The 22674-nt window shown below is 57.9% G+C and overlaps 11 protein-coding genes across 11 annotated transcripts; 5 read left to right on the top strand and 6 right to left on the bottom strand.

Moving 5' to 3' along the window:
• Positions 1-1267: 1267 nt before the first annotated feature.
• Positions 1268-3445, top strand: UV8b_01348 (uncharacterized protein; the record flags this gene model as incomplete). Its single annotated transcript, XM_043138846.1, has 5 exons — positions 1268-1548; positions 1676-1774; positions 1831-1898; positions 2013-2429; positions 2523-3445. 5 exons carry the CDS (start codon positions 1268-1270, stop codon positions 3443-3445), a joined length of 1788 nt encoding a protein of 595 aa, XP_042994780.1.
• A 719-nt stretch (positions 3446-4164) lies between these two features.
• On the bottom strand, positions 4165-4578 carry UV8b_01347 (uncharacterized protein; the record flags this gene model as incomplete). The annotated part of the gene is made up of 1 exon (XM_043138845.1): positions 4165-4578. The coding sequence occupies one exon, from the start codon at positions 4576-4578 to the stop codon at positions 4165-4167; it is 414 nt and encodes a 137-aa protein (XP_042994779.1).
• A 492-nt stretch (positions 4579-5070) lies between these two features.
• UV8b_01346 (uncharacterized protein) lies at positions 5071-6471 on the bottom strand (the record flags this gene model as incomplete). Its single annotated transcript, XM_043138844.1, has 1 exon — positions 5071-6471. The coding sequence occupies one exon, from the start codon at positions 6469-6471 to the stop codon at positions 5071-5073; it is 1401 nt and encodes a 466-aa protein (XP_042994778.1).
• An 800-nt stretch (positions 6472-7271) lies between these two features.
• UV8b_01345 (uncharacterized protein) lies at positions 7272-9465 on the bottom strand (the record flags this gene model as incomplete). The annotated part of the gene is made up of 3 exons (XM_043138843.1): positions 7272-8339; positions 8411-9240; positions 9327-9465. The coding sequence occupies 3 exons, from the start codon at positions 9463-9465 to the stop codon at positions 7272-7274; spliced, it is 2037 nt and encodes a 678-aa protein (XP_042994777.1).
• Positions 9466-10029: 564 nt separating this feature from the next.
• On the top strand, positions 10030-10943 carry UV8b_01344 (uncharacterized protein; the record flags this gene model as incomplete). Its single annotated transcript, XM_043138842.1, has 2 exons — positions 10030-10308; positions 10413-10943. 2 exons carry the CDS (start codon positions 10030-10032, stop codon positions 10941-10943), a joined length of 810 nt encoding a protein of 269 aa, XP_042994776.1.
• A 336-nt stretch (positions 10944-11279) lies between these two features.
• UV8b_01343 (uncharacterized protein) lies at positions 11280-12302 on the bottom strand (the record flags this gene model as incomplete). The annotated part of the gene is made up of 1 exon (XM_043138841.1): positions 11280-12302. One exon carries the CDS (start codon positions 12300-12302, stop codon positions 11280-11282), a length of 1023 nt encoding a protein of 340 aa, XP_042994775.1.
• Positions 12303-12953: 651 nt separating this feature from the next.
• On the top strand, positions 12954-14885 carry UV8b_01342 (uncharacterized protein; the record flags this gene model as incomplete). Its single annotated transcript, XM_043138840.1, has 4 exons — positions 12954-13291; positions 13360-13495; positions 13565-14552; positions 14710-14885. 4 exons carry the CDS (start codon positions 12954-12956, stop codon positions 14883-14885), a joined length of 1638 nt encoding a protein of 545 aa, XP_042994774.1.
• A 324-nt stretch (positions 14886-15209) lies between these two features.
• UV8b_01341 (uncharacterized protein) lies at positions 15210-17718 on the bottom strand (the record flags this gene model as incomplete). The annotated part of the gene is made up of 9 exons (XM_043138839.1): positions 15210-15675; positions 15801-16338; positions 16416-16471; positions 16570-16618; positions 16685-16786; positions 16900-16960; positions 17018-17281; positions 17445-17620; positions 17715-17718. 9 exons carry the CDS (start codon positions 17716-17718, stop codon positions 15210-15212), a joined length of 1716 nt encoding a protein of 571 aa, XP_042994773.1.
• A 192-nt stretch (positions 17719-17910) lies between these two features.
• On the top strand, positions 17911-18147 carry UV8b_01340 (uncharacterized protein; the record flags this gene model as incomplete). Its single annotated transcript, XM_043138838.1, has 1 exon — positions 17911-18147. The coding sequence occupies one exon, from the start codon at positions 17911-17913 to the stop codon at positions 18145-18147; it is 237 nt and encodes a 78-aa protein (XP_042994772.1).
• Positions 18148-18651: 504 nt separating this feature from the next.
• Positions 18652-20592, top strand: UV8b_01339 (uncharacterized protein; the record flags this gene model as incomplete). The annotated part of the gene is made up of 1 exon (XM_043138837.1): positions 18652-20592. One exon carries the CDS (start codon positions 18652-18654, stop codon positions 20590-20592), a length of 1941 nt encoding a protein of 646 aa, XP_042994771.1.
• A 704-nt stretch (positions 20593-21296) lies between these two features.
• UV8b_01338 (uncharacterized protein) lies at positions 21297-22343 on the bottom strand (the record flags this gene model as incomplete). Its single annotated transcript, XM_043138836.1, has 2 exons — positions 21297-22084; positions 22208-22343. 2 exons carry the CDS (start codon positions 22341-22343, stop codon positions 21297-21299), a joined length of 924 nt encoding a protein of 307 aa, XP_042994770.1.
• Positions 22344-22674: the final 331 nt, after the last annotated feature.

Genomic DNA, 22674 nt, shown 5'->3' with positions numbered 1-22674 from the left:
CACGAGGGTCCGGGGGGACCCAACCTAGGCCTGGGGCACTAACCTAACTTAGGCCAACCACCTCCTGCAGGTGGGAACCAGACATGTACGGAGTACCTACAGTCAGTCACTGTAATATTAGGTCAACTGGTATTGTCGACAGTACCTAAGGTACGTCAATACGTACCACTGGAGCCAGGACCACTGAACCGCCCCCGACTTTCTACAGTAGCTTTGCTTCAATCAATGCCATGTATCAATTGATGTCTCCAACCTCGTACCAGCAGGACTCCGTACATGTCTGGTAGCATCATGGGTATTGCCATCGGCGCGGTGGATCTGGCTCTCCGCCATCAAGTACCGGGCCTTTCCACCTTCCCTTCCCACACCTGCACTCCGTATACGGCAGCCTCTTTGCTGTCCTCTCACACATGCAAGCAAGTCGAAGCAACTGACTTGACCAGATCAGCATCCATCATCCAAATGACATCTTGACTTGTGCATACCTGCCGCCGAGCGTGCATCGTGAGCCCGACCGAAATTTCCCCTTCTTGCCGCTCTTTTTCCTTCTGCAGCGTCAGCGCATCCGTTCATCGCTGCAAAGCTCGCGCCTTCAGGAGACCGTGCCCGTTCTCCGTCTGGCCATAGCTCTCTCGCGTCCTGCGCCAGCTTGCTGGGCTATTGGGACAACCCCATCCTTGCAACCTGCGCAATCCCTTTCCTCTGCTCTCACCACACCTCTCGCGCGACATTGACCAAAAAAAAAAAAAAAAAAAAAAAAAAAAAAATCCAAGCACAGCGTCAGCGACAGCGTCAGCGACAGCGTCAGCGACAGCGTCAGCGACAGCGTCAGCGACAGCAACATCGGCAGCAACAGCGGCATCGACAGCGGCAGCAACAAACCGCACGCTTCCGAATCGACGCTCCGTTTTCTCCGACAGACATCTCCCTCATCGTCATCCTCATCTGTTCCTCCTCTTGGCCCCTTAGCCACCGTGGGTGGTGGAGATGTGGTGAGCTGGACAAACCGCCTCTTTCTTCGTCGTCCCCGCTGCGAAAAGCCCCCTTCTGCTTCTTTCTCTGTCTGTCCTTGCGAGCAGTTGGCGGATCTTGCCGTTGCATGCACTCAACCATGCTAACCTGTTGCTTTTTCTCTCCTTCTTTTTCCCTCGCCAGCCCTAAATAGAGGTCGCCATTAGGCTTCCATAGGACACAGAGGCAAAAAGTACAAAAAAGGAAAGAAAAAAAGAGAGAGAGTCAACTGCAACCACGCGAACTGGAGGGGTCAATGGGTACTCGCATCGTTCCCGTCCCCGCGCTCGCCATCACCATGTCCTCCACCTCCACCTCTGCTCTCGATGCCATGGATGTTACGTCGTCCCCTTCAACTCTGAATGCTGAACCAGAGACCAACGGCAAGTCCATCAGTCGCCCGAATCATGCGCCGGGCAACGACCAGGTTCCATGCGCCGCGCTTCCATCGAACATGCCTGCTCCACCTTCAGCAACATCCTCGACGGTACACCAGCCCAAGATTGTGCAGACAGCCTTCATTCACAAGCTATACAAGTGAGATGACATGCGCAGACCCCCCCCCCCCCCCCCTTTTTTTTTTTTTTTTTTCTTATACACCTCGGCCTCGATACAAAATATTCTCGGAAAAGTTGCGAAATCTGGACACTGACTGGCTCAATAGCATGCTCGAAGACAGCAGTATCCAGCACCTGATATCCTGGTCCAGCAATGCGGAGAGTTTTGTCATGTCTCCCACTGCCGACTTTTCCAAGGTTTTGTCGTAAGTGAATCCTTGTCATATTGCCTATCATGCATTCTCTGATTCTGAGTCTCAAGGCAATATTTCAAGCACACCAACATCTCGTCCTTTGTCCGTCAACTCAACATGTATGGCTTCCACAAGGGTAAGCCCCCCCCCCTCTTTCCCTCCTCTTTCCCTCCTCTTTTCTTCTTCTTTTTCGTCTTTTTTCCTGGCTTCTTTGTTGTTGCGCAATAATTCTGATGGCATGGAAACCTAGAGCGCGATGTTTTCCATACTGGTAACCCGGACACGACGTTGTGGGAGTTCAAGCATGGCAATGGCAGTTTCAAGCGCGGTGACATTGCAGGGTTGCGTGATATAAAACGAAGAGCTAGCCGGCATGCCTTGGTTCACCGCGAGACCAACTTTCCCAAACCACCCTCGTCGCAGCCGGGCACACCTGCCGAACCAGTTCCGGTCCCTCCAGACACCGTCGAAGGCCGGCTTGCCAATCTCGAGCACACGCTTTACGATGTTAGTGCTCGCTTGCAGCGAAGCGAAGAGAGTGCGCACTACATGCACGTGAGGAACCAAGCTACCGCAGAGACCTTGGCCCGCTTACTCCATTTTACTCAGGAGCTATCCCGGGCCGTGCTGTCCTTCCTCCCTCCTGACAGTGCTGTCCATCGCGACGGTAGGTTGGCCCATCCTTTTAGGTTTGAGCACAGACTGACTACACGATGTTGTTTGAACCCCCGACCAACTGACGACTGACGATGCTCTCTAGTCCTCACTCTGCAAGCAGAAATGCAAAGACAGGCTGAAACGATTCGCTCTCCCGACGAGCTTCACGAAGCACCCTTCGGGAGCCGACAACCACAATACTTTGGCAACGTTGACAACACTCCCGTTTCGCCTCGGCAACTACCGCAAGACGATACCAGACGTCAGGCAGGTGGATTGACGGTGCCTCAAACGCAAGCTCGCGGGCAACCGCTGTATCGACCGACGGTTCCTCCAAACCTGTGGTTGGGCTCGCGCCGAGCTTATGGCTCCATCGGTGGCAGCAGCAGTAGCACCACAACAACCACGGCCGCCACCACCACCACCACCACCACCACACAGTCCTCTCCTTTACGGAATGCCGCGGCTCCGCCAGCACCAGGTCCTCCGCATCCTCTTTCCAACGTTGAAACTCCACCCGCCAGCCTTGCTCGAAGGCATACAGCCGCAGACATCCGAGCTCACGGCTGGCAACCCGCAACCTCGCACTTTTCCGGCTCCAACGTGCCAGGTCCATGGCCTCCGTCTCCTGGCCGGGGGACCCTCCCTGAAGATCAGCGCATCAGGGAATCAATATCAACATACTCACTACAGGCACCCACCCACTCGCACCCGCAATCTCGCCCAACCACTCCACCTCACCCCCCTCCTCCTCCTCCTCCGCCGCCGCCGCCACCACCTCCTTGCCTGCCTCCCCACGTTCCCGCCAATGGCGTCAGTAACGGAGCCGACGCCTTTGGTGGCTGGTCGTGGAACTTGGCCGGTAGCAGGGACGGCAAAGGGCTGCTATTTAAAGACTCGTCTGCGCCTCCAACGCGACGCGGCAGCATGGCCCACATCCTAAACCCGAGCGATACTGCCGAACGATCCGAAGAGGACGATGATCTTCGAGGCGACGATGACAGAAAACGAAAGCGAATACATTAATCGGGCAAATGCAAATGAACTGGGTGTGGATACGAAGCACAGGCGTGGGTGAAGGCGCCGGCGAACCGCTTCAATTTTTTAAATCGTCTTGATCAAGCTGTATTCGATCATTGTAGGTAGGCTGGGGAAAAAGGGGAAAGCACGACTCGCACGAAGTCACTGTCCATGGCGGGGAGGGGTTATTTACGGGATACCGGGCCATGTAGTAAACATGTCCCAGGCGAACACCATGTCTAGCTACGCGGTAGCGAGAAGCACATGCCGCCCCGTCGGGGCAGAGAAGAGAAGAGAAGGGAGGGGGGCGGTGGTCAGAGTCATGACATGAAACAGGATGTTACAGAACCACACATGTAACTTTTCTCATGGGCTACGAAAGGGCAAGTCGAAAAATCAGGCGGGGCAGATGGCATCCACAGCGCCATCGATCTTTTATTCCCCCTCGTTTTCGTCTTCCGTCTGGGTGTTTGATTTCCCACGTTGGATCGGAGGGACAAGTGGTGCTGTTTTGCATCGGGACCAGGCGTACTTTTGCGCCCTTTATCTGCATCCCGGCATGACTGCAATAGAAACGATTACTCGAGTGTCCATGAAAAAGTCTGGGCCCTTTAACTTGCCGTGCCTGCATGGCCGCATCCACCTTATCCGAGGTCTTTTCCCCGTCCCAGATCAAACGTTCCATCCGGATCAGACGTGTCTCTCTCCTCCCCATATAGTCGGATTCACTTTTGCTCACCGCCGTCCTTCTTGGCCTTTTTACGCCTGCCGAGCGACGAGCGCCCCTCGTCGTCGTCGCTCTCGCTCTCGGCCAGGGCGGCGGCGCCCTGCGCCTTGCCCTGCGCCGCCTTGCTCTTGCGCTTGCCGAGCAGTTTGCCGCGGAGCTTGGCGTCGCGCAGCGCGGCCTCGCGGGCCGACGGGTCGGGCGCGTAGCCCAGGCCGTCGTTGAGGCCGCTCGTGCGGAGGAGCTCGTCGTCGGGGGGGGCCGGCGGGGCGGCGGGCGAAGGCGGCGCGGGCGTCGCGGGCTGCGCGGGCTGCGCGGGCGGGCGGACCTGCGACGCGCGCTGGGAGGCGTGCAGGGAGAGCTGGTTGAGGAGGGCCATCCGGGCGGCGGGCACGAGGGACGGTTGCGAGGCCATGGTGATGGCTGGCTGGCTGACTGGCTGGCTGGCTGGGGCGACGGCGAGATTTTGGACGAGCAAGAACAAAATTTGGTTGGGTTGGCTAGAGAGGGAAGAAGTCGAATCAATGCGGCTGGTGGGGCACGTGCGGCGGATTTGGCGGGGGGTGGGGAAGATGGGGGGGGTGTGTGTGTGTGTGTGGGACGGGAGTGCAAGTTGATGCGGTGCCGCTGTGATGATTGCTACAGTATTTCACGACGGGCCTCACGCTTGGATGTTGCGCTTTTTGCTGGACAGGAAAAGAAAACAGTTGGTTTTTGTCCTGTGCATTTTCCTCGACGGGCTGAGCCAATGGCTCTGTGAATCAAAGCGCCGCATGCGTCATGGGACCAAATAAAAAAAGAAAATAAAATAAAACCGGCCTAGAAACACAATGTGCATGTATGTACCCATGCCTATACAAGAAAGTGCTACCATGCCAACCAACCCCAGCCGCAGCCGAGCTGTTCTTCACTTCTTTCCGATGCCCCCCGTGGGCCGTGGGTTGTATACATACGGGAGGCATCCTCCATCGTCACTTGTTGCCAGGCGAATCACGGATCCGCCGTCGCTGCTGCCCGTCGCCTGGGACCGCAAACTCAGGCCCGACGGCCGGCTGCGGACTCCTCCGCGCGGGCGGCGGGTTTGCGCCAAGCTCAGGCTCAAGCTATTCTCGCTCGATCTCCTCGACAGCGGGCCCGTCCTCCTGCTGCCGGGCGTGTTGGGCGCCGTGCGGAAACTCCACGCGTGCGCCGAGGGGGTTCGCATCGGCGGTGGCGGCGGCGCGGCAAGCGCCGCCGAGTTGTCGGTGCTGGCCGTCGCTGGCCGGGACGTGCTGCTCCGCGGGGAAGGGGGGTTGGTGTCGAGCGGCGCGTCGTCGTCAATGTCCATGTCCATGTCGCTTTCCGGAGGGCCCCAGGCGAAGCTCCCCTCCCCGGGCGAGGCCGCCGCGCCCGGGTCCGGTGGCTGCATGGCTCGCAGCAGCTCGGCAAACAGGTGCATGAGCTCTCGGAACCGCTGGTCCGAGACGGGTCGGTTCGAGAACCGCGCGTGCTCGTACTGCGCGAGGAAGCGCTCCGTCGTCTCGTCCGCAGCGACCACGCCCACGCTGCAGAGGCGGTCCAGATAGAGGGGCAGGTTCATGCTGGCGGTGCGCTGCAGCAACTCGGCCGCCTCGGGGCTCAGCCTCGCGGCTTCCTCGGCCTGCGCGCCGCCGGCGACGTCGGCTCCCTCGGCGGAGCCGGCCAGGGCCAAGGCGAGCGCTTTGGCTTCGATCAGGTCGGGCAGTTCCGACACGACGCTGCTGTACTGCAAGTTGCGCAAATCGGGCGAATGGGGTGATGCCCAGCCGGGATGCTCAATCTTGCCCCAGACGCGACGGCTTGGCGGCAGCGGCAGCGGCAGCCCCAGCTCCTCGGCCACAGTCCTCGTCCTTTTCGAACCAGCCCTGGCGGTCCGGTCGACAGAGCCAGCCTTGGACTCGGACTCGGTCGGCTCACCCGGGGCGTCTTCCCTCGGCCGCGCTTCGTAGGCGATGGCCGCGCTTCGGCTCAGCTCGACGTGAATCATGGCGTACACAGCATCCTTGACGTCCCCCCTGTCTATAGGCACCCAGGCCTTTGGAATCGCCGCAATCGCCGTCTTGCCAATGTACAGACGCAACGCGTAGACAAAGCCCACGGTGACGATGGTGACGACGTATGAAATCGTCAGAATGAGGACATTGTATTTCTGGCCGTTGCTGAGAGACCGTTCGATTGCATCACCGGGCGTGATGAGGAGGAGACCGAGGAGAATGAGGACGAGGAGGACGTATATTGACCCGTAGAGAAACCGAGAGAAAAGACGGCGGTACCGCATCCTGGTGGTCATTGTGGCGGAAACAAAGGCATCCCTGTGCAGCGAAGTTTCGCAGACGGGGCTGTGGCTCTGGTGGCTCTGGTGGCTCCCGAGGCCATCGAAGCCCTGATCTAATGGATGAGCCTATGCCAGACGGACCAGGCGGACTAGACGGGAAGATGGAGATGGCATGACTGGAGGAGGTCCCGTGAAAAGACTATGCGGTAGCCAAGACGACGGCCATGTCCATCAAATCAACTTGAACGACTTGGCGGACACGGTGTCGGGTGAGGAGAGAAGGAAGGGATGACCAAGGGAAGGGGGGTTGAGGGTTGACAATTGACGGGGCGTGTGGGTAGGTGGAGGAGAAGGGGAGGAGAAGGGGAGCTGTCACATGTCGCTCACGTGACAGCCTCCATGTCTATATATGTATAGCTTTGCTCCCTATAGATACTAGCTAGAGGAATATAACCTTCTTACATTCCACACATTTGACCCTACGATCGTGACAGGAGCAGAAGGGGAGCAGAAGGAGAAAAACGTGGAGTGGATCCTCCCATGACATGCACTGCATCACTCACTGGATTCAACAATCACCCACATGACATGGCCGTATCTGCAGAGTACAGTCTGCTGCTGTTCGTTTCCGTGCCCTGCACAAAACAAACAGCCTCCTTCGTCCTGCTTCTCCTGATGCAGGCCGTTGGTCCGTATTTTTTACTTCTCATATGGCATGGCGTATGGTACACGATTTCTTCCCATCTTTCCTTCCCATTTCTCTTCCCCCCGTCGTAAATGCACGCATGATCCTGCTCCATCCAACGGTCTGGTCTTCATCTTACCTGTTCCATCTCCTTCTCCTTCGTCTCCATTCGGCGTGCGTTGGTAGAATCCGAATTGTTCGTCTCAGCTTGTTTGGGTTTGGATTTGGCTTTCGGTTTGGGCCTGGGTATTGATTTTGCAGCAGCATCAGCCTCCTTCTGTTTTGGTGCGCAAGTCTCTGGTGGTGCTTCGGGCTTCGTCATGGCTTCCTTGGCCAAGCGCAGGTCGCCTCGAGACAGTCTCAGGTCATTGCTGTACGGCTCAAACTTGGCAACAACTCGCTCCAGCCCCGAGCGTAGTGCGTCAAGAACCTGCTCCACCTCGGGACAGTCTTTGCTGCCAGATGGGTCCGTCCAATGCAATGGAAACCGCTGCTTGAGGCCCTCCACTTTCCGTATCGCCGTCGTCAGTGTACGGACGATGCTAGGCACATCCCTGTGGACGTTTCCATACTGGTCCTCGGCCAGGCTGTGAGCTGCCAGCAGACAGAGGGCCTGAATCGCATGGGAATACAGCGCCGGCTCCGCGTATGGCGTGCCCAAAACTGTCCCGGCAAGCCGTGTGCGGAATCCGTGCCGGAACAGGCCGCCGATCAAGTCGATTCTCATCAGCCTGGCTGTCCAGCCTTCAAGCTCGCTTCGTATGTGCTCGGCAGACAGCACCTCCTGCTGCCGCTTGCTGAGCATTTTATCCTTGGCATCCCTCCAAGTCTTCTTGGCCAAAGGGCTCAGTTCAGAAACAGGTGACGATCCAGGGGCTCTGGCAATCTCGTCCCAAGCCTTTTCCACTCCTCCCATCAACCCAGACGCCCCGTTCTTCTTCATCAAGATGGGGTCCTGCCGAAGGGCGGCAGGTACGCGTGGCTCGCCCTCCACCGCTTGAGCGGGCTGCGCGGCTGCAGATGGCGACGGTTTTCCGAATTCGTCCACACGAGTCTCCATCTCGTTTAGCAGATTCATACAAAAGGCGTAAACTTGCGACCACATCGGACCGTCTTTGCGATCGATGTCGGAAAAGATGGCTTGCCGTCGGGCGTCAAAGTTTTGGGCAATAAGAAATAGTTCCCATGCGGCAAAGGACTGCTCCTAATCGTGTCAGATGGGTGGTTTTGCGGCTTGGCATACGTACCGGCCACGGGAATGTTACTTGCCTTGATAGATAGCTTTTTGCTCTTCAACCCATTCAAGAGACTGCCGTTGGGATCTTTGGATTCAGACGTCAAGGGATTGCCGTTCTTGAGCGGTTCAGTGACCATGAACACCGAAAAGGCCGTGTTTCCAGCGGACCAGACAAAGTTCATCAGCGTGCCGGCATATATACAGCGTGCCAGCAGGTATATATCTGTAGGCCATGTATAGGGCACGGCGCTCGTCCTTGGTAGATTGTAGATTGGCCGCAGAAAGGCCAGGGCCCAGCCCCAGGCAAAGGATCGCAGAACGAGGTAATACGCAAATAAGCAAATAGTCAGTGCCGAGACGGCTTGCTTCGCGCACGCGGCCAGAGTCCCAGGCAGCTGGAGAAGAACCGCTTGAAAAGATGCTGGCAAGAGTCCCAGGGCCTTCTGCTGCCTATGCGCCGTGCGCTTGGACGTGCCAAGATCCAGGTGGTCAATATCATGCTTGTAGTGGCTGAATGTTTGCACAAGGGCGCAGATGCTCAAGTAGCAGGCGAGGAACAGCGGCCGCTCATTCAGCCTGAGACGATCTCCACTCAACGAGGTGATGAATTTCAAATTGGCCGACTCGTCCATGGAAAACAGAAACACGAGACTGAACAAGACGCTCGAGATGCTGTACCAGAATGCTGTCTCGTAGGTGGAAAGGCTACGAAGCGAGGAGCCAAGAGTTTGCAGGCCTGATTCCGCTGTTTTCAAGCCGACATGGTAATGGGCGATTCGGAGGACAAGAATCGAGAGGCCGCAACAAAAGATGAGGAGAGTTCGAAATCCTGCGGGGCCGACTGGAAACCAGGACCAGAAATCTACAGCAAGCGCGATTAGAGAGACAATTTGGCAGCAGAGGCTGATGCGGCGATGCGGCGATGCGGGTAGAGGCATCAGCACTCACATGAGCTCCAACTAGCTAGGAAAAGAGCTTCCAAATACGAGATGACCAAGAGCAAGATGGCTGTGGATGAGAAGCGCCGGTGCAGAGCGGGCTGCAAAGTGTCCTTGTAAGGAGCTCTTCGCGCTGGGGCGGCCGCCATGCCGACGGCACATCCGTATGGGCCTGGTGAAGAAGGCTGGTGGGAGGAGGTGGTTTGATTTTGAGCTGTGCCGGTGCAGTGGGCAAACGCAAATCATCAGCCAGCAACCAGAGAAACAAGATGCATTGCATAAATCTGGTGTTTATCGTTTATCAGAGCTCGGTATCCCGCCGGCTCATCAGTCACGTGGCTGGCTGCCGCTGACCCCTGTCGCTCGTTGTGACGCCCAGGTTCTTTCGGTTCTTTCCTCCCCAGACAGCTAGGCTAGACTGAAAAAGGGCACGTGCTGCACATCGTAGTGCGTACCTGTAGGTACCTACCTCCTAACGGAGCAGGTGGGCGGATACGTGTATCCAGGTAACTTACGTCTGCGCCAAAGTAGCAGGCAACAAGCAGAACCCATCCAACAAGTCAGGTCAACTAGGAAGTCAGGTTGGATTCAGCCGACCAGACAACCAACTTTAACTGCAACTACCCGCATCAGTAGGATCCCAGTTTGCCGCTGCAACCTCCGTCGCCCCCATTTCTCAGCATCGCCAGACAACATAGCGATCGTCGTGCAGCATGTCGTATGATCAACTCTCCACCCTCGAATCTGGTCGTCAGCCCGGTGGCTACACGGACGACCCGGACTTCCAGACCCTTCAGTACGAACTCAAGAACAAACTGCAGAAGCTCTTGACAAGCAACCGAGAGCTTTCAAAGGGCGTCGGCTCGCTGGGCACCAAGAAGGACAATCCTCGCCTGCGTGAGAGGGTGAACAAGGGCCTGGAATCGACGCGCGAGCTGTGCAGGGAGATTGGCCAGGGCGTCAAGAGATTACAGACGTGGGATGATTTGACGGTAAGCTTCGGTCACCAAGGCCTGCACGCTTTTCCCTGCGGATCCCTTCTTCGCTCTTGCCGGGAAAGCGGGGTCCTCGAAGGGTGCTGATGCTCTTCGAACAGAAGCAGCAAAAGTATGAGCAAACCAAAGTATCGAGCGACTTTCAGGCGGCGCTGCAAGAGTTTCAGGACCTGCAACGAAAGGCGCTGGACAAAGAAAAGGCCTCCGTCAGCGCTGCCCGCGCCGCGCACGAATCCGAGTCGCACGGACAAGCCGCCGGCGGTACCCAGGAGCAGGAGCAGCAACAGCTTCTTCAGCAGCAAGAACTGTCCCAGCTGGCGCCGCAAGACGAGGTTGATTTCCAGGAAAGCCTCATCATTGAGCGTGAAGAGGAGATCCGAAACATCGAACAAGGCGTGGCTGATCTAAACCTGCTGTTTCGCAACGTCGCGCACATTGTCGCCGAGCAGGATGCAGGCATCATGACGCTGGCGGACAATGTGGACAGAACGCACGAGCATACCGCGCAGGCCGACAGAGAGACCAGACAAGCGGCGAGATATCAAAAGGCCGCGCGCAACAAGAGCTGCTGCTTACTTTTGATTCTGGGCGTGATTCTGACAATAATTATCCTTGCCGTCGTTCTGGGGTGAGGGAGCTGGAGGAAAGTCGACGTCAGCTTTGCTTGCTGTCACTGCTTTGCTTTGGCTTCGTATTAAATGGTCCTTGCTCTTGTTCAAAGTCTGGAGTTTACAGGGTGGGTTCTATTCTTGTTTCTACACATACACCTTAATGATACTATGTACATGAGGGTCGGCATCAGGCCCCCTCCGGCGAAAATTCCGCTTGCAGTTCCCGATTTTCGTTTTTTTTTCTCGTCATGTGTTTGTTTGGGATATCCCTAATGCAAAAATACAAAAAAAAAAACAAAGAAAAATACAGCCCGAAGAAGTTAGGTTTTCGCCATTTTGCAGTGCTTGTTGTCCCTGTTATCCTCGTAGATACGGCAACGCAGGTGGAGTCCGCTTCACCATGCTCAATTTGGGGTCGCGCTTGGTCACGATTCGTTCCAAGATGGCTTCATTTACTTCATTGAGCGCAAATGTCGTGGTCCAGTACAAGAATATGGCGCTGGGCAGATCGGCAAACAGCATCGGAGCCACGGGAATGAGAAGCAGGGCTCGCCCAATGCCGGTTTGTATTCTAGCCATCGGAGTGCTGAGCGTCTTGGAACCGTCGAGGCTCAACAGAGCGCGCAGCTGATCCCTGGATAGCCTGCCCCATGAAGTTCGCGCCAGCAAGGCAGAAGACGCCAATGGGAGAGCGTAGAAAGGGTCCATGGCCGTCAGATCGGCGAACCATAGGCATCCCCCCTGCGTGAGACCGGCATCAAACAGACGACTTGCTTCAGGCAACGTGGCGGAAACCTTGTCCGCGGAAGCAAGTCCTAGAGAATGGCTGATAAAGCCCATGGGCGCGCCGCACAATCTCCTCAAAGCCTCGGAAACAATGACAAAGGGCGCCATGCTCAGAAACGGAGCAAGAGTTTTCCACCGCTGCACCCCCCAAGTCTTGTATATCCTCTTGCGCGACTTCTCCGTCAGCCCAGCGACGCGGAGCCTCCACAGCCGCTCTCCCTGTTTCTCGCCCGAGGCTCCTTGCCCGCGAGGCACAGATGCGGCGTGGCGCGAGCTCCATGCTGATACCAAGGGGGTGAGCTCCCTTCGGCGCATAACCACGCGCCGCGTGTAGTACTGTACGGGCAGCCTGAAGGAGAAGTTGACGCCGACGGCGACAAGAGGGATGGAAAGGTACCACGGTAGGCCGGCATTGTGGATAGCCGAGATGGCATCTGCTGTGAACACTACTGCGTCTCCCACGGCGCCGAGGTGAAAGCTTCTTTTGGAAGGTTGGATGCGCAGGGACGTGATGGCATGGGGGTGGAGAGGTTGTTGGACGCTGGCTCTAGCAAGAGGCACGAGCCTCGCTGAGGATCTATGAAACGACGACATGGTGGGCCATTCTCGCGAATGGGGTGACGGTGATGTATGAGAGCAATTGATTATTGATGTAGCTAACGTCGAGCTTGGGTTTCAAGAGATGACAGGAATGAGTTGGCAGTTCGAGCCGCTCATTGGATGGAGAGGTGGTTGCGCTGCAGTGGGTCAGCCGTGCGTAGGTGGGACTTGGTGCTTTCCGTCCAGGGTACGGAGTATTCCAGGGTCCAATGGATGCTCCACGTGACCGCGCGGTACATGTATGTACACCCTTCCCCCCTCGCATCGTCACTAGGAGGCCACGCCAGCCAAGACTCTAAATACGAACAGACTTGCAATGCCGTGCACGGAGGATCAAGTACCGACTACTTGACAACGTCGATGACAAACAGCTCCATGTTTCAATAATTTGTTCCCATCGTCAAGAGCTACGACTACGAGCTAAGCTGGGCTTTGCATCCCCGACGGTTCCCCCCACCTCGTATTGTTTCCGTCTTTCCTTCCCTCTTCTCTTGTCTTGCTGTTTACTGTGTCCATGTTTGTCTGCAATGCTTAGCGGGCAAATTGCAAGGCAGAGAGAGGGTTTTCTGGTTCTGAGAAATCAATCGACTCCATTCACTCCTCGTCTCTTCGACCACCGTCACCTATTCTGACTCCTTACCTGGGATGGCTGATACGGATCAAACGCCAACAGGCGGCAAGTCGTCGTTCTCGTCCAGACAGGATCCCAAAACTCTTGCCGGGGCTGTACTGATTGTGGCCTCGGTCCCCCTTTTTCTCGTCTTGCTCGTTCCCATCATTCTCAACCGCCTCGGTCGCTTTTTAGGATTTGGTCTTCGCAAGAAATCTGATGGTCGACGAGCCCAGCTCGTCTCCTTGATGGAGGAGGAAGACGAGCGATACTCCAAAGAGAACCCTGCCGTCAAAACAAGCCCCAGGAAAAGCAACAGCCACCAGACGCAGAAGGATTGGGATGGCGTGATTGGATTCTTTCATCCGTTTTGGTGCGTAGGCTCGCCCACCCTTGTGTGATTTGTTTTTATCTTTATTTTTTTATTTTGACCAAGCGCAGTAATGCCGGAGGCGGTGGCGAACGAGTGCTGTGGGCGGCTATTCGGGCAACGCAAGATCAGTGGCCGAGAGCGAAATGCGTCGTCTACACTGGCGATCATGATGTGAACAAGGAGGCCATATTACAACGTGTCCAAGTAAGCTTCTGCAGCCGTCCTGGACTGTTCTCCCGCTAAAGTGGCCCAGCCGTCCTAATATGAGCACAGAGTCGGTTCAACATCCACTTGCACTCACCGACCCTCCAATTTCTACATCTTTCGAAGCGCCATTGGGTTTTGGCGTCGACCTGGCCGCAGTTTACTTTGCTCGGGCAATCAATAGGCTCCATGGTGCTGGCTTGGGATGCTTTTTCGCTGCTGGTGCCCGACGTTTTTATCGATACAATGGGATACGCCTTTGCCTTGGGACTTTGCAAGTTCCTGTTCCCTCGAGTCGCCACTGGAGCGTACGTACACTACCCGACTATATCCACCGACATGCTCGAGTCTTTAGACCCGAATTCAGCCGCGGGGTCGCAAGGCGTGAATGCCGGCCAGGGAACGGGAGCACGAGGACTCGCTAAAAGAACATACTGGCGACTTTTCGCCAAGCTGTACTCGTGGGTTGGTTCGACGATAGATGTTGTCGTGACCAACTCTACCTGGACGCAGGCACACATCAGAAGCCTCTGGGGCCCTTATAGGGCTCAGAAGGACCGCAACACTCCCATTGCTGTGGTTTACCCTCCGGTTGCTGTTCGCGAGCTTGAGCAGGAGGTCGAGGTATCCGAGGCGAGCGAGGAGAAGCGGGAGCAGGTCGTCGTGTGCATTGCCCAGTTCCGACCAGAAAAGAACCATGAAATGATATTGCAAGCATTCGCCAAGTTTGTGAGAACCCAGAGCAAGGCGTCGGAGAAGGCCCGGCTTGTTCTCATTGGCAGCGTGCGAGGCGACCAGGACTCGAAAGAAGTATACCGACTCAGGCTCCTCGCCAACGAGCTCGGCATCAAAGAAAAAGTCGAGTTTCGCCTTGACGCATCGTGGCCCGAAATCCTCGAGTGTCTAAGGAGGGCATCAGTTGGTGTCAATGGCATGTGGAACGAGCACTTTGGCATCGGCGTCGTCGAGTACCAGGCGGCAGGCTTGATATCAGTGGTCCACAACAGCGGCGGTCCGAAGCTTGACATTGTCATTGAGGTTGATGGCGAGCCAACAGGTAAATCTTGTCATTTCTGCTCTTTTCTCTCCAACCCCCCCCCCCCCCCCAAATCCGGAAGAAAAAAGGAGAAAAGAAAAATGGAAAAGAAAAAAAGAAAAGACACGACGCTGTGAGATGTCGAGCCTAAGAAACGAGCTAACAATCCCATCTCCAGGATACCACGCCACCAATGAAGACGAATTTGCAGAGGGTTTTGAAAAAGCTCTGTCGCAATCCAAACCCCTGCTTATGCGCAGACGCGCCCGCAAATCGGCAACTCGATTCACGGAAGAGGAGTTTGCCAAGAAGTGGGTGGCTGCAACCACCCGCCTGGTGGAATTGACGATATGAATTGTACAGAGGAAGCCAAGAGTCAAGCCTGGTATGGGGAGGGCAATGGACTGTTTGCACTTATAGACCTGGAGATACCCCTGTTTTGTGTGCCTCTGTGCCTCTGTTTCTGTCTTTTCAGGAACAAAGGGCAAAAGGCAAAAGATGCACTTTGTCGGGAAAATGAGTCAAGGTCACTGTGACGCGACGTTGCGGTTGATGGACATGCTTCGCTACAATGAACAAAGAACGCGGGGCGAAGCAGTTGATGGCTCGGGATATACGTGGACATGACATGCATGTGATGTGTGCGAGTCTTTCTACTGCCAAAGGAAGAGGAAGCATTTATATGCTGAGGCCTGCGCTGTTCCGCTGCCTCGGCTCACTGGCGGCCTCGAAGGATGCGTCGTCCAACCTTCTGATGGCCTGGACAGCACTCAGCCCCGGCTGCACCCACGTCACATTATGTCCTTTGTCAATGAGCGCTGCCGCCGTGCGATTGTCAAAGTCGTATTCAAGCAGAAGCGTATTCGGAAGAACCTGGTCATGGACGCGGCGCTCGAGGAGGGCCTGCTTCATGGTCATCTCATGCTCGATGGCGTGCCAGAGGGCCAGGGTGGTGGCGGAGATGATGCGCGAGCCGCCGGCGGCGCCGACCGTGGCAAACAGAGTGCCGTCTGGGTGTGCGGCAATGACGGGTGCCACGGACGAGAGGGGTCGCTTGAAAGGCCGGATGAAGTTGGCCTCGGAGGGCTCGAAGCCGAACTCGTTGGGGACTCCGGGGATGGAAAAGTCGTTCATTTCGTTGTTCCTACAGTGAGCAGGAGCAGGGTTAATTTCAGGAATCCTGGAAAAAGAAGCCTCTTTTGTTTTCTTCCCCGGGGGGGGGGGTTCCCGGGGGGGGGGGGGGGATTCTTTATTTTTTTTTTTCCCTACAGTATGATGCCGGACGCCGGCTCCATGATCTTGGCTCCAAAGAGGAGGTTCACCGTGGTTGTGAGAGAGGTCGCCATGCCGGACTTGTCGGCCGTGACGATGTGCGACGTGCCGTGGCTCTGGGGCAAGTCGACGTGCTCCGGGTCGTAGTCGTGAACGGGTAAGGTGTGGTGATCCGAGATGCGGTCCTTTGTGCGTCTGACATGGGACGCATCTACGAGGCGAGCCTCGAACTGGTCGACTCCCTTGACAAAGCCTGGGTCGCCCAACGAGGCGCGGGAGCCGTAGCCGAAGCGCATGGCTTCGACGAAGCGATGCGCCGTGAGGTTGGTGTCACGGGTGTCGGCGCGGTCGTACTGCTCCATGGTCTTGAGGATGTTGAGGGTGATGGAGCCGCTGGCGGGGGCGCCGACGGTGTAGAGGCTTTTGCCACGGTACGTGGTGTTCCGGACGGGCCGGCTCAGGACCTTGTAGTCTCGGAAATCGGACAAGGCGAGAGTCCCATTGCGCTGCTGGATATGTTGCACCATTGCCTTGGCTTTCCCCCCGGCGTTAGTTTGCAGTTTCTCTTGGGGGTCTGTGGATGCGGTGGCTGGGCAAGGCAGCATGTCGTACCGAGTTCTCCTGTGTAGAAGATGTCTGAGCCGTAGTTGGCAATCCTTTCCAGTGTGCTGCATGGATATCAGTGGGGGGGGGGGCGTTTATAGCGAGACTGGGAGGAGGTCGGGGGCTTGATTTCCCATGTTGGGTGCGGGCCTCGGAAACTTACTCGGCATAGCGCTTTCGGGTCATGATATCGCCGACTTGGACCATTTGACCTGGCGACCTTATCAGTGCGGGTGCTCAAGGCGCGTCGTGGGCCGGCACAGAAAAGGGTGACTTGCCGTCGGGGGCGAAATCTTGAGCCCAGTTGGGGTCCTCCAGGAGGAAGTTGTGAGGATCCCCTCGGACGGCGTAGCCGATGTAGCGTACCAAGTCACTCGAGACTACACGATGACTCGCTCGTTAGAAAAAAGGTCCGTAGAGTCTCCTCTGGCGCGGTAGGCAATCCACATCGTCTTGTGCCATCTCCTCCCCGCGCTTGATTCTTTCAACAGACCTTTGAAACCTTGCCGAGCGATACGGATGGGCCCTTGCATGACCGTCTTCCACGGCAGCGACTAACATGACGCATCATCAGCCTGTTGAAGGGGGAAGGGGCAAGATGAGTCGCTTACCCCGTACTTTTTGTGGATGTACTCCAAGCCGAGGACCTCGCCGGGGACGCCAACAGCCAAACCGCCCTCGACGCTGCCCTTGACGTTGCCTTGGTACATGTCCTCGGATGCAGCAGCGCCAGCGGCTTCTCTGAAGTCGACGGCCTCGTACTGGCCGTTCGCGTCGCGGAGCATGGCGAAGCCACCCCCGCCGATGCCCGAGTGATACATGCCGATGACGCCGACGCAAAACGTGGTTCCCACCAAGGCGTCGGCCGCGTTGCCCTATGCGGTGGACCAGGACAAACAGTCGCCACGTTAGATCCAAGGACGAGCGAGAGGGTTGAGATGGGGGGGGAAGGGGGGGGAAGGGGGGGGGGGGGGGGTGTGTGGAGGGGAGGGGAGGGAATGGAATAGACAAAGGCCAAGGGAAAACTTGGAAACTTACCCCGCGAGCGAGGAGGTCTCTGCCGATGAGGCTACACTCGACGCTCTCGGAGGCGACGGCGCCGTTGAACGCCTCGCTGCTGGGGCCGGGGACGATTTCTTGGAGCACACGGGCGCGGACATGGTTATTGCTGAGTGCCGAGGCGAGCAAGAAGCTGAGCAGATGGCACGGAAGCGCTTCTGCCGGGGAACGAGGGGGGGGGGGGACAATCTGTCAGCCTGGTGCGCGATGCCAGAGGGAGTTGGAGGTGGCGATGATGAGCCTGCTCACTCATGATGATGTCGTCGATGTCTCGCGCAAGGCCGCATCGGGGCTGGGTGGTTGGGGAGGAAGCACCGGTTGTGCTTGAAATGCGCGCAAAGGAGGGGAGGAGGAGGAGGAGGAGGAGGAGGAGGAGGCGGAGGCGGAAAGGAACGGCGCGATCCGAGAAGATTTAAGTCGTCGAAGATGTTTAGAATTCAACAAGATGCGCAAGTCGGAAACTCACAGCAGTGACGAGCGGCTTGGGATGATGCAGCGGACTTTGGGCTCAAGTGCGAACCAGGCAGGGGTCAACTCGGTCAACTGGGCCAGCTGGGCCAACTGGGTCCGCCAGCGCAGCGCAGCCGCGTCGGCGTCGGCGTCGGCGTCGGGGGGCCGGTTGGCCCATAAGCCCAGCCATCAATGGCCCCACCCCAAGTGGACCCGACATGGACTGTTCTAGGGAACGGAGTGCGGAGTACGGAGTAGTACTTCAGTAATGGTTGTACATTGTGGAAATGCAGTTGGGTGCTGGCCCTTTCCTGGCCAATAGCAGCACGCCTGTTCCTGCACCTCGTAAGCACACTCGATTGGCTGCCCTGCCGCCTTTGGAAAAAGTTCAATCTCGAAGCATCAATCACGCACCTCACCATGCATGCATGCTGCAAATCGTCGCCACGTCTGGAAACCAGCCCAGAGAAGCAGACCGGACGAGCCGGAGAAAAGCCCGACTCGACATTGCAACGGGCGTGATTCGAAACAGCACGAAGCCCGGCCCCTGCAGACTCTGCTTTGGCCCCCGGCGTGTGCAACACGCCCCCAGCTCTCTCGCTCGGACCTGGGCCGACGACAACCATCGGCAGCGACGAAGGGGGTCTCACAGATGAGAGCCTGCACCTTCTTCCTCGCCCGCCGCGCCCCATCATTCCCGTCCGGCCCCGCCGTCTTTCGCTCCGTGTCGGCAGCAATGGCCGCTGTTCAACCCGCCGCCTCGGCGTCTTCAGCCTCGGCGTCTTCAGCCTCGGCGCCGGCAGGCGAACCGCCGATACAAACCCAGACACAGACACAGATGCAGATACAGATGCAGATACAGATACAGCAGCCCCAAAGGGCCGCCAAGCGGGCCTTCCGCGACAGCCCCGGAAACAGCTCGCTCAAGAAATGGAAGCCCAAAAGGACAAAGCGGGAGAGGAACATGACCGAGGGTTCGTCAGAGGAAGTCCTCCGACGCGACATTGAAGACCTGCTGGCATCCAGAGGGGTGAATCTGCAGTCATCCGACCATGGGGAGCAGGAACAGCAGGAACAGCAGGAACAGGAGCAGCAGCAGCAGCAGCAGCAGCAGCACGAGCCTCTGCCGCAGCAGGGCACGGAGACGGAAGTAGACGTCGTCGAGCTGTCGTCCACGGGCGACGGCCTCGCCCTGCGGCCCGGCTCGGACCAAGTCTACGTCGTGCCCTTCACCGTGCCCGGCGACGTCGCCCGCGTCAAGGTCCACCGACACGTGCTGCACGAGCACCACACTGTCGCCGACTTTGTCGCCATTGTCAAGCCGTCGCCCTTGCGGGACGACGCCCGCGTCCGCTGCCGGTACTTTTCCTCGTGCGGCGGCTGTCAGTTCCAGATGCTCGACTACGCCGAGCAGCTCCGCCTCAAGAAGACGGTGCTCGAAAAGGCCTACCGCAACTTTTCCAGCCTGGCGCCCGGGCTCGTCCCGCCCGTCGGCGACACCATCGGCAGCCCCCTGGAGTACGGGTACCGCACCAAGCTGACGCCGCACTTTGACGGGCCGCCGGGTTCCCGGCCGGCCAGGAAGAACCGGCCCCGGGGCGCGTTCGAGAGCTGCCCGGACATTGGCTTCATGCGCAAGGGGCAGCGGAAAGTGCTCGACATTGAGGACTGCCCCATCGGCACTTCGGCCGTGCGGCTCGGCATGGCGCGCGAGAGAGCCCGCATGCAGCGCGAGTACCAGAACTACCACCGCGGAGCCACAATCCTGCTGCGGGAGAATACCCGCCGCTACCCCAAGGACCAAGCCGCTGCCGCCGCCGCTGCCGCCGCCGCCGCCATCCGCGCAGGGGAGGAAGCAGGGCCAGAAGCAGAAGCAGGCCAGGCAGAATCCCAACAGCCCCCCCCCACGACGGACCAACCCGTGCCCTTGACCGCGACCGCGACCGCGACCGCGACCGCGACGACCGAAGTCGAGGCCGAGGACTTTGTCGACGTCAAATCCTGCGAGACCGACTCCAAGGCCACCACGACCGAGTACGTCGGGGACCACGTCTTCACCAACCCCGCCGGCTCCTTCTTCCAGAACAACAACTCGATTCTCCCCCGGTTCACCGCCTACGTCCGCGACCGCATCCTGCCGCCGCCCTCGTCCGGCACCCCCATCAAGTACCTCATCGACGCCTACTCCGGCTCCGGCCTCTTCACAATCACCCTCGCCTCCGCGTTCCAGCACTCCACGGGCATCGACATTGCCGCCGACTCCATCGCGTCCGCCCGCAGCAACGCCTCCCTCAACGGCCTCGGCGACGACCGGTGCAGCTTCATCGCCGCCGACGCGGGCGAGCTCTTCGGGAGCGTCGCCTACCCCGCCGACGAGACGGTCGTGGTGCTCGACCCGCCGCGCAAGGGCTGCGACGCCGACTTCCTCGCCCAGCTGAGGCGCTTTGCCCCCAGGCGCATCCTCTACGTAAGCTGCAACGTGCACACGCAGGCGAGAGACGTGGGCGTCCTGGTCAGGGGCGACGGCCAAGGCGCCAGGTACGCCATCGAGAGCCTGGTCGGGTTCGACTTTTTCCCGCAAACGGGCCACGTGGAGGGCGTGGCGATACTGAATCGGTGCGAGGCGCAGTCGGCAGGACACAGCGCTGCTGCCAAAGATTGCCCTGCAAACATATGAAAAGGAAGAGCACAATGGCAGGTATCGCAAGCGGCTGTTGTCGAGCATGGGAGGCTTAACTGCCCCTCGTTTCTGCAGGGCTGCCGAGGCTGCATATTATGTATACTCGGCGCTACCTGGCGTAAACGACAAACTACCTCGGGCAAAGAACAGCCACTGGCACCTATAGATTAGAAGTTGCTCCCTTATAAATTACAATACATACAGCCTTGTAATGCAAGCTTTTCCCCCCCTCCCGATGCCTATGAAATCGGGCCGTCTCATACTCTCTCCGTACGTCTTTGCAGAGTCAATACTTGCTCCGTACTCTGTACTTGGCAGCACTTGACCTTGCCAGGCCAATGCCAGCTGACCAGCTCCGTGCACTACAGGGGTGTGTGCTCATGGTGCGTGCGTGCTCATTAGGACACCATCACTAAGATCGAGAGGGATCGAGATGAACAAGTACAAGCACGAGAAAGAGGCGAGGCAGCCATTTTTCCTTGGTCCCTTTTATTTTTCCTTTTTTTTTTCTTTTTTTTTTCCGCAGTAGAAAGCAGCATCGTACAACGCCAGCAAGATGGCAGGCTTGGTTGGTATCAAGTATCTCGTTTAGGATTTCCATCAGCCGCGCCCTTTCCCAACGGCACGGACAATCGTCATGAAAAAAAAAATAAAAAATAAAAAAAAATAAATCATGTCTTCACCCCAGGCTGGCAAGCAGGCTAGGACTGCCGCTTGGCCTTCTTGGTTCTGCTCGCACTGAGCCTCGCCGCAGCAGCTTGAAAGGCCTCCTCGGAGGGCTCGCCATCGTCCTCGACGACCTGCCGCTTTCTCCCCTTGTTCCCGCCTCTCCCCTTGTTGCCGCTTCTGCCCGTGGCCCCGTACTTGTCGGCCAAGTGGTCCAGGAAGCCGGCGGACCTGTCTTGCTGACGCCCCTGTATCAGCGCGGCCAGGTCGTCCCCGGCACCGCCGGCCTTGGGACGCGCGCCTCGCCCCGCAAACAGCTTGTCGTGAACGCCCAGCTCCCTGGCGTAGTCTTCCGCCTCCCTGGCCTCGGCCCGCGCCGCCCTCTGCCGCGCCGCTCGCTTCCTCCTGCTCTCGCGGGCATACGCCTCGAAGAGCGGGACGCTCTCCGACGCGATTCCCTCGTCGATGATTGCGCGGATCCGCGCGTCGTCTTCCGCGGCGTTGCTCAGCATCACCCGCTCGTACACCTGGTCCATGTCCCCCTCGCACTCTTGGTAGGCTAGCAGCACGTCGTGCTTCTCCGTCTCGGAGCCCTTGTACCAGTCGGCAAAGTCCTGGATGGCGTCGGCCGACACGGCGTCCCTAAACTGCTGTCGGTAATACTCGCCCCAGTTGAAACCGTCCCCGTCGACGACGGACTCGGCCGTCGAGCCGGTGGTGTCGTAGCGCCTGCGTCGGCCCGGGTCGGAGAGAATGGCGTAGGCGAGCGCAATCTCGTGGAATTTGGCGTGGGCTTCCGATTTGCGCCCCTCGGGTACCTTGTCTGGTGACGTTTGCTCTTGGGTCAGGGGGGGGAAAAAGAAAGAAAAAAAAGAAAAGAAAAGAAAAGAAAAAGAAAAAAACGAGCCCGAGGGATCTGCGTGGCGGGAGGGCAGAGGGAACCCACCGGGATGATGCTTGAGTGCAGCCTTGCGATAGGCGCTCTTCACCTGGTTTGCCTCTGCTTGCCGGTCGAGTCCCAGAACTTTGTACGGGTCGATGGCTGGGAGGTCATGATCTGCAAAGTCTTCGAAATTTGACATGCTGGGTGCTGGTTTGTGTCTTGACAACTCTCAGAATTTGTTGGACGACGGCGCAGAGGGGAAGACGGCACGGCACATTGACATTGACTGTTGCGCCAACGTGCTCGAGCTGTCACGCGTCATTACGCGCCGCAGAAGCTCTTGGGTGGGGGAAGTTTTAATGGATGGTTGTGGGGGAGGGGGAGGGGGGGGGGGGGTGGAAGGGGGAGCGCCTGGGGGCCAGCAACTCAACTATATTATACGGATACTAAGTATAGTAGTCTAGTAGCCCTTGGATTCATGGGATTCCGTGGCAGAGCAGAAGAACTGGTCTCAACCACTGCACGTTCAA

The sequence above is a fragment of the Ustilaginoidea virens genome, chromosome 1 (genome assembly GCF_000687475.1).
Source record: "Ustilaginoidea virens chromosome 1, complete sequence".
In the NCBI taxonomy this organism is placed as follows: Eukaryota; Fungi; Ascomycota; class Sordariomycetes; order Hypocreales; family Clavicipitaceae; genus Ustilaginoidea; species Ustilaginoidea virens.
This window is presented reverse-complemented; position numbering and strand designations above follow the sequence as displayed.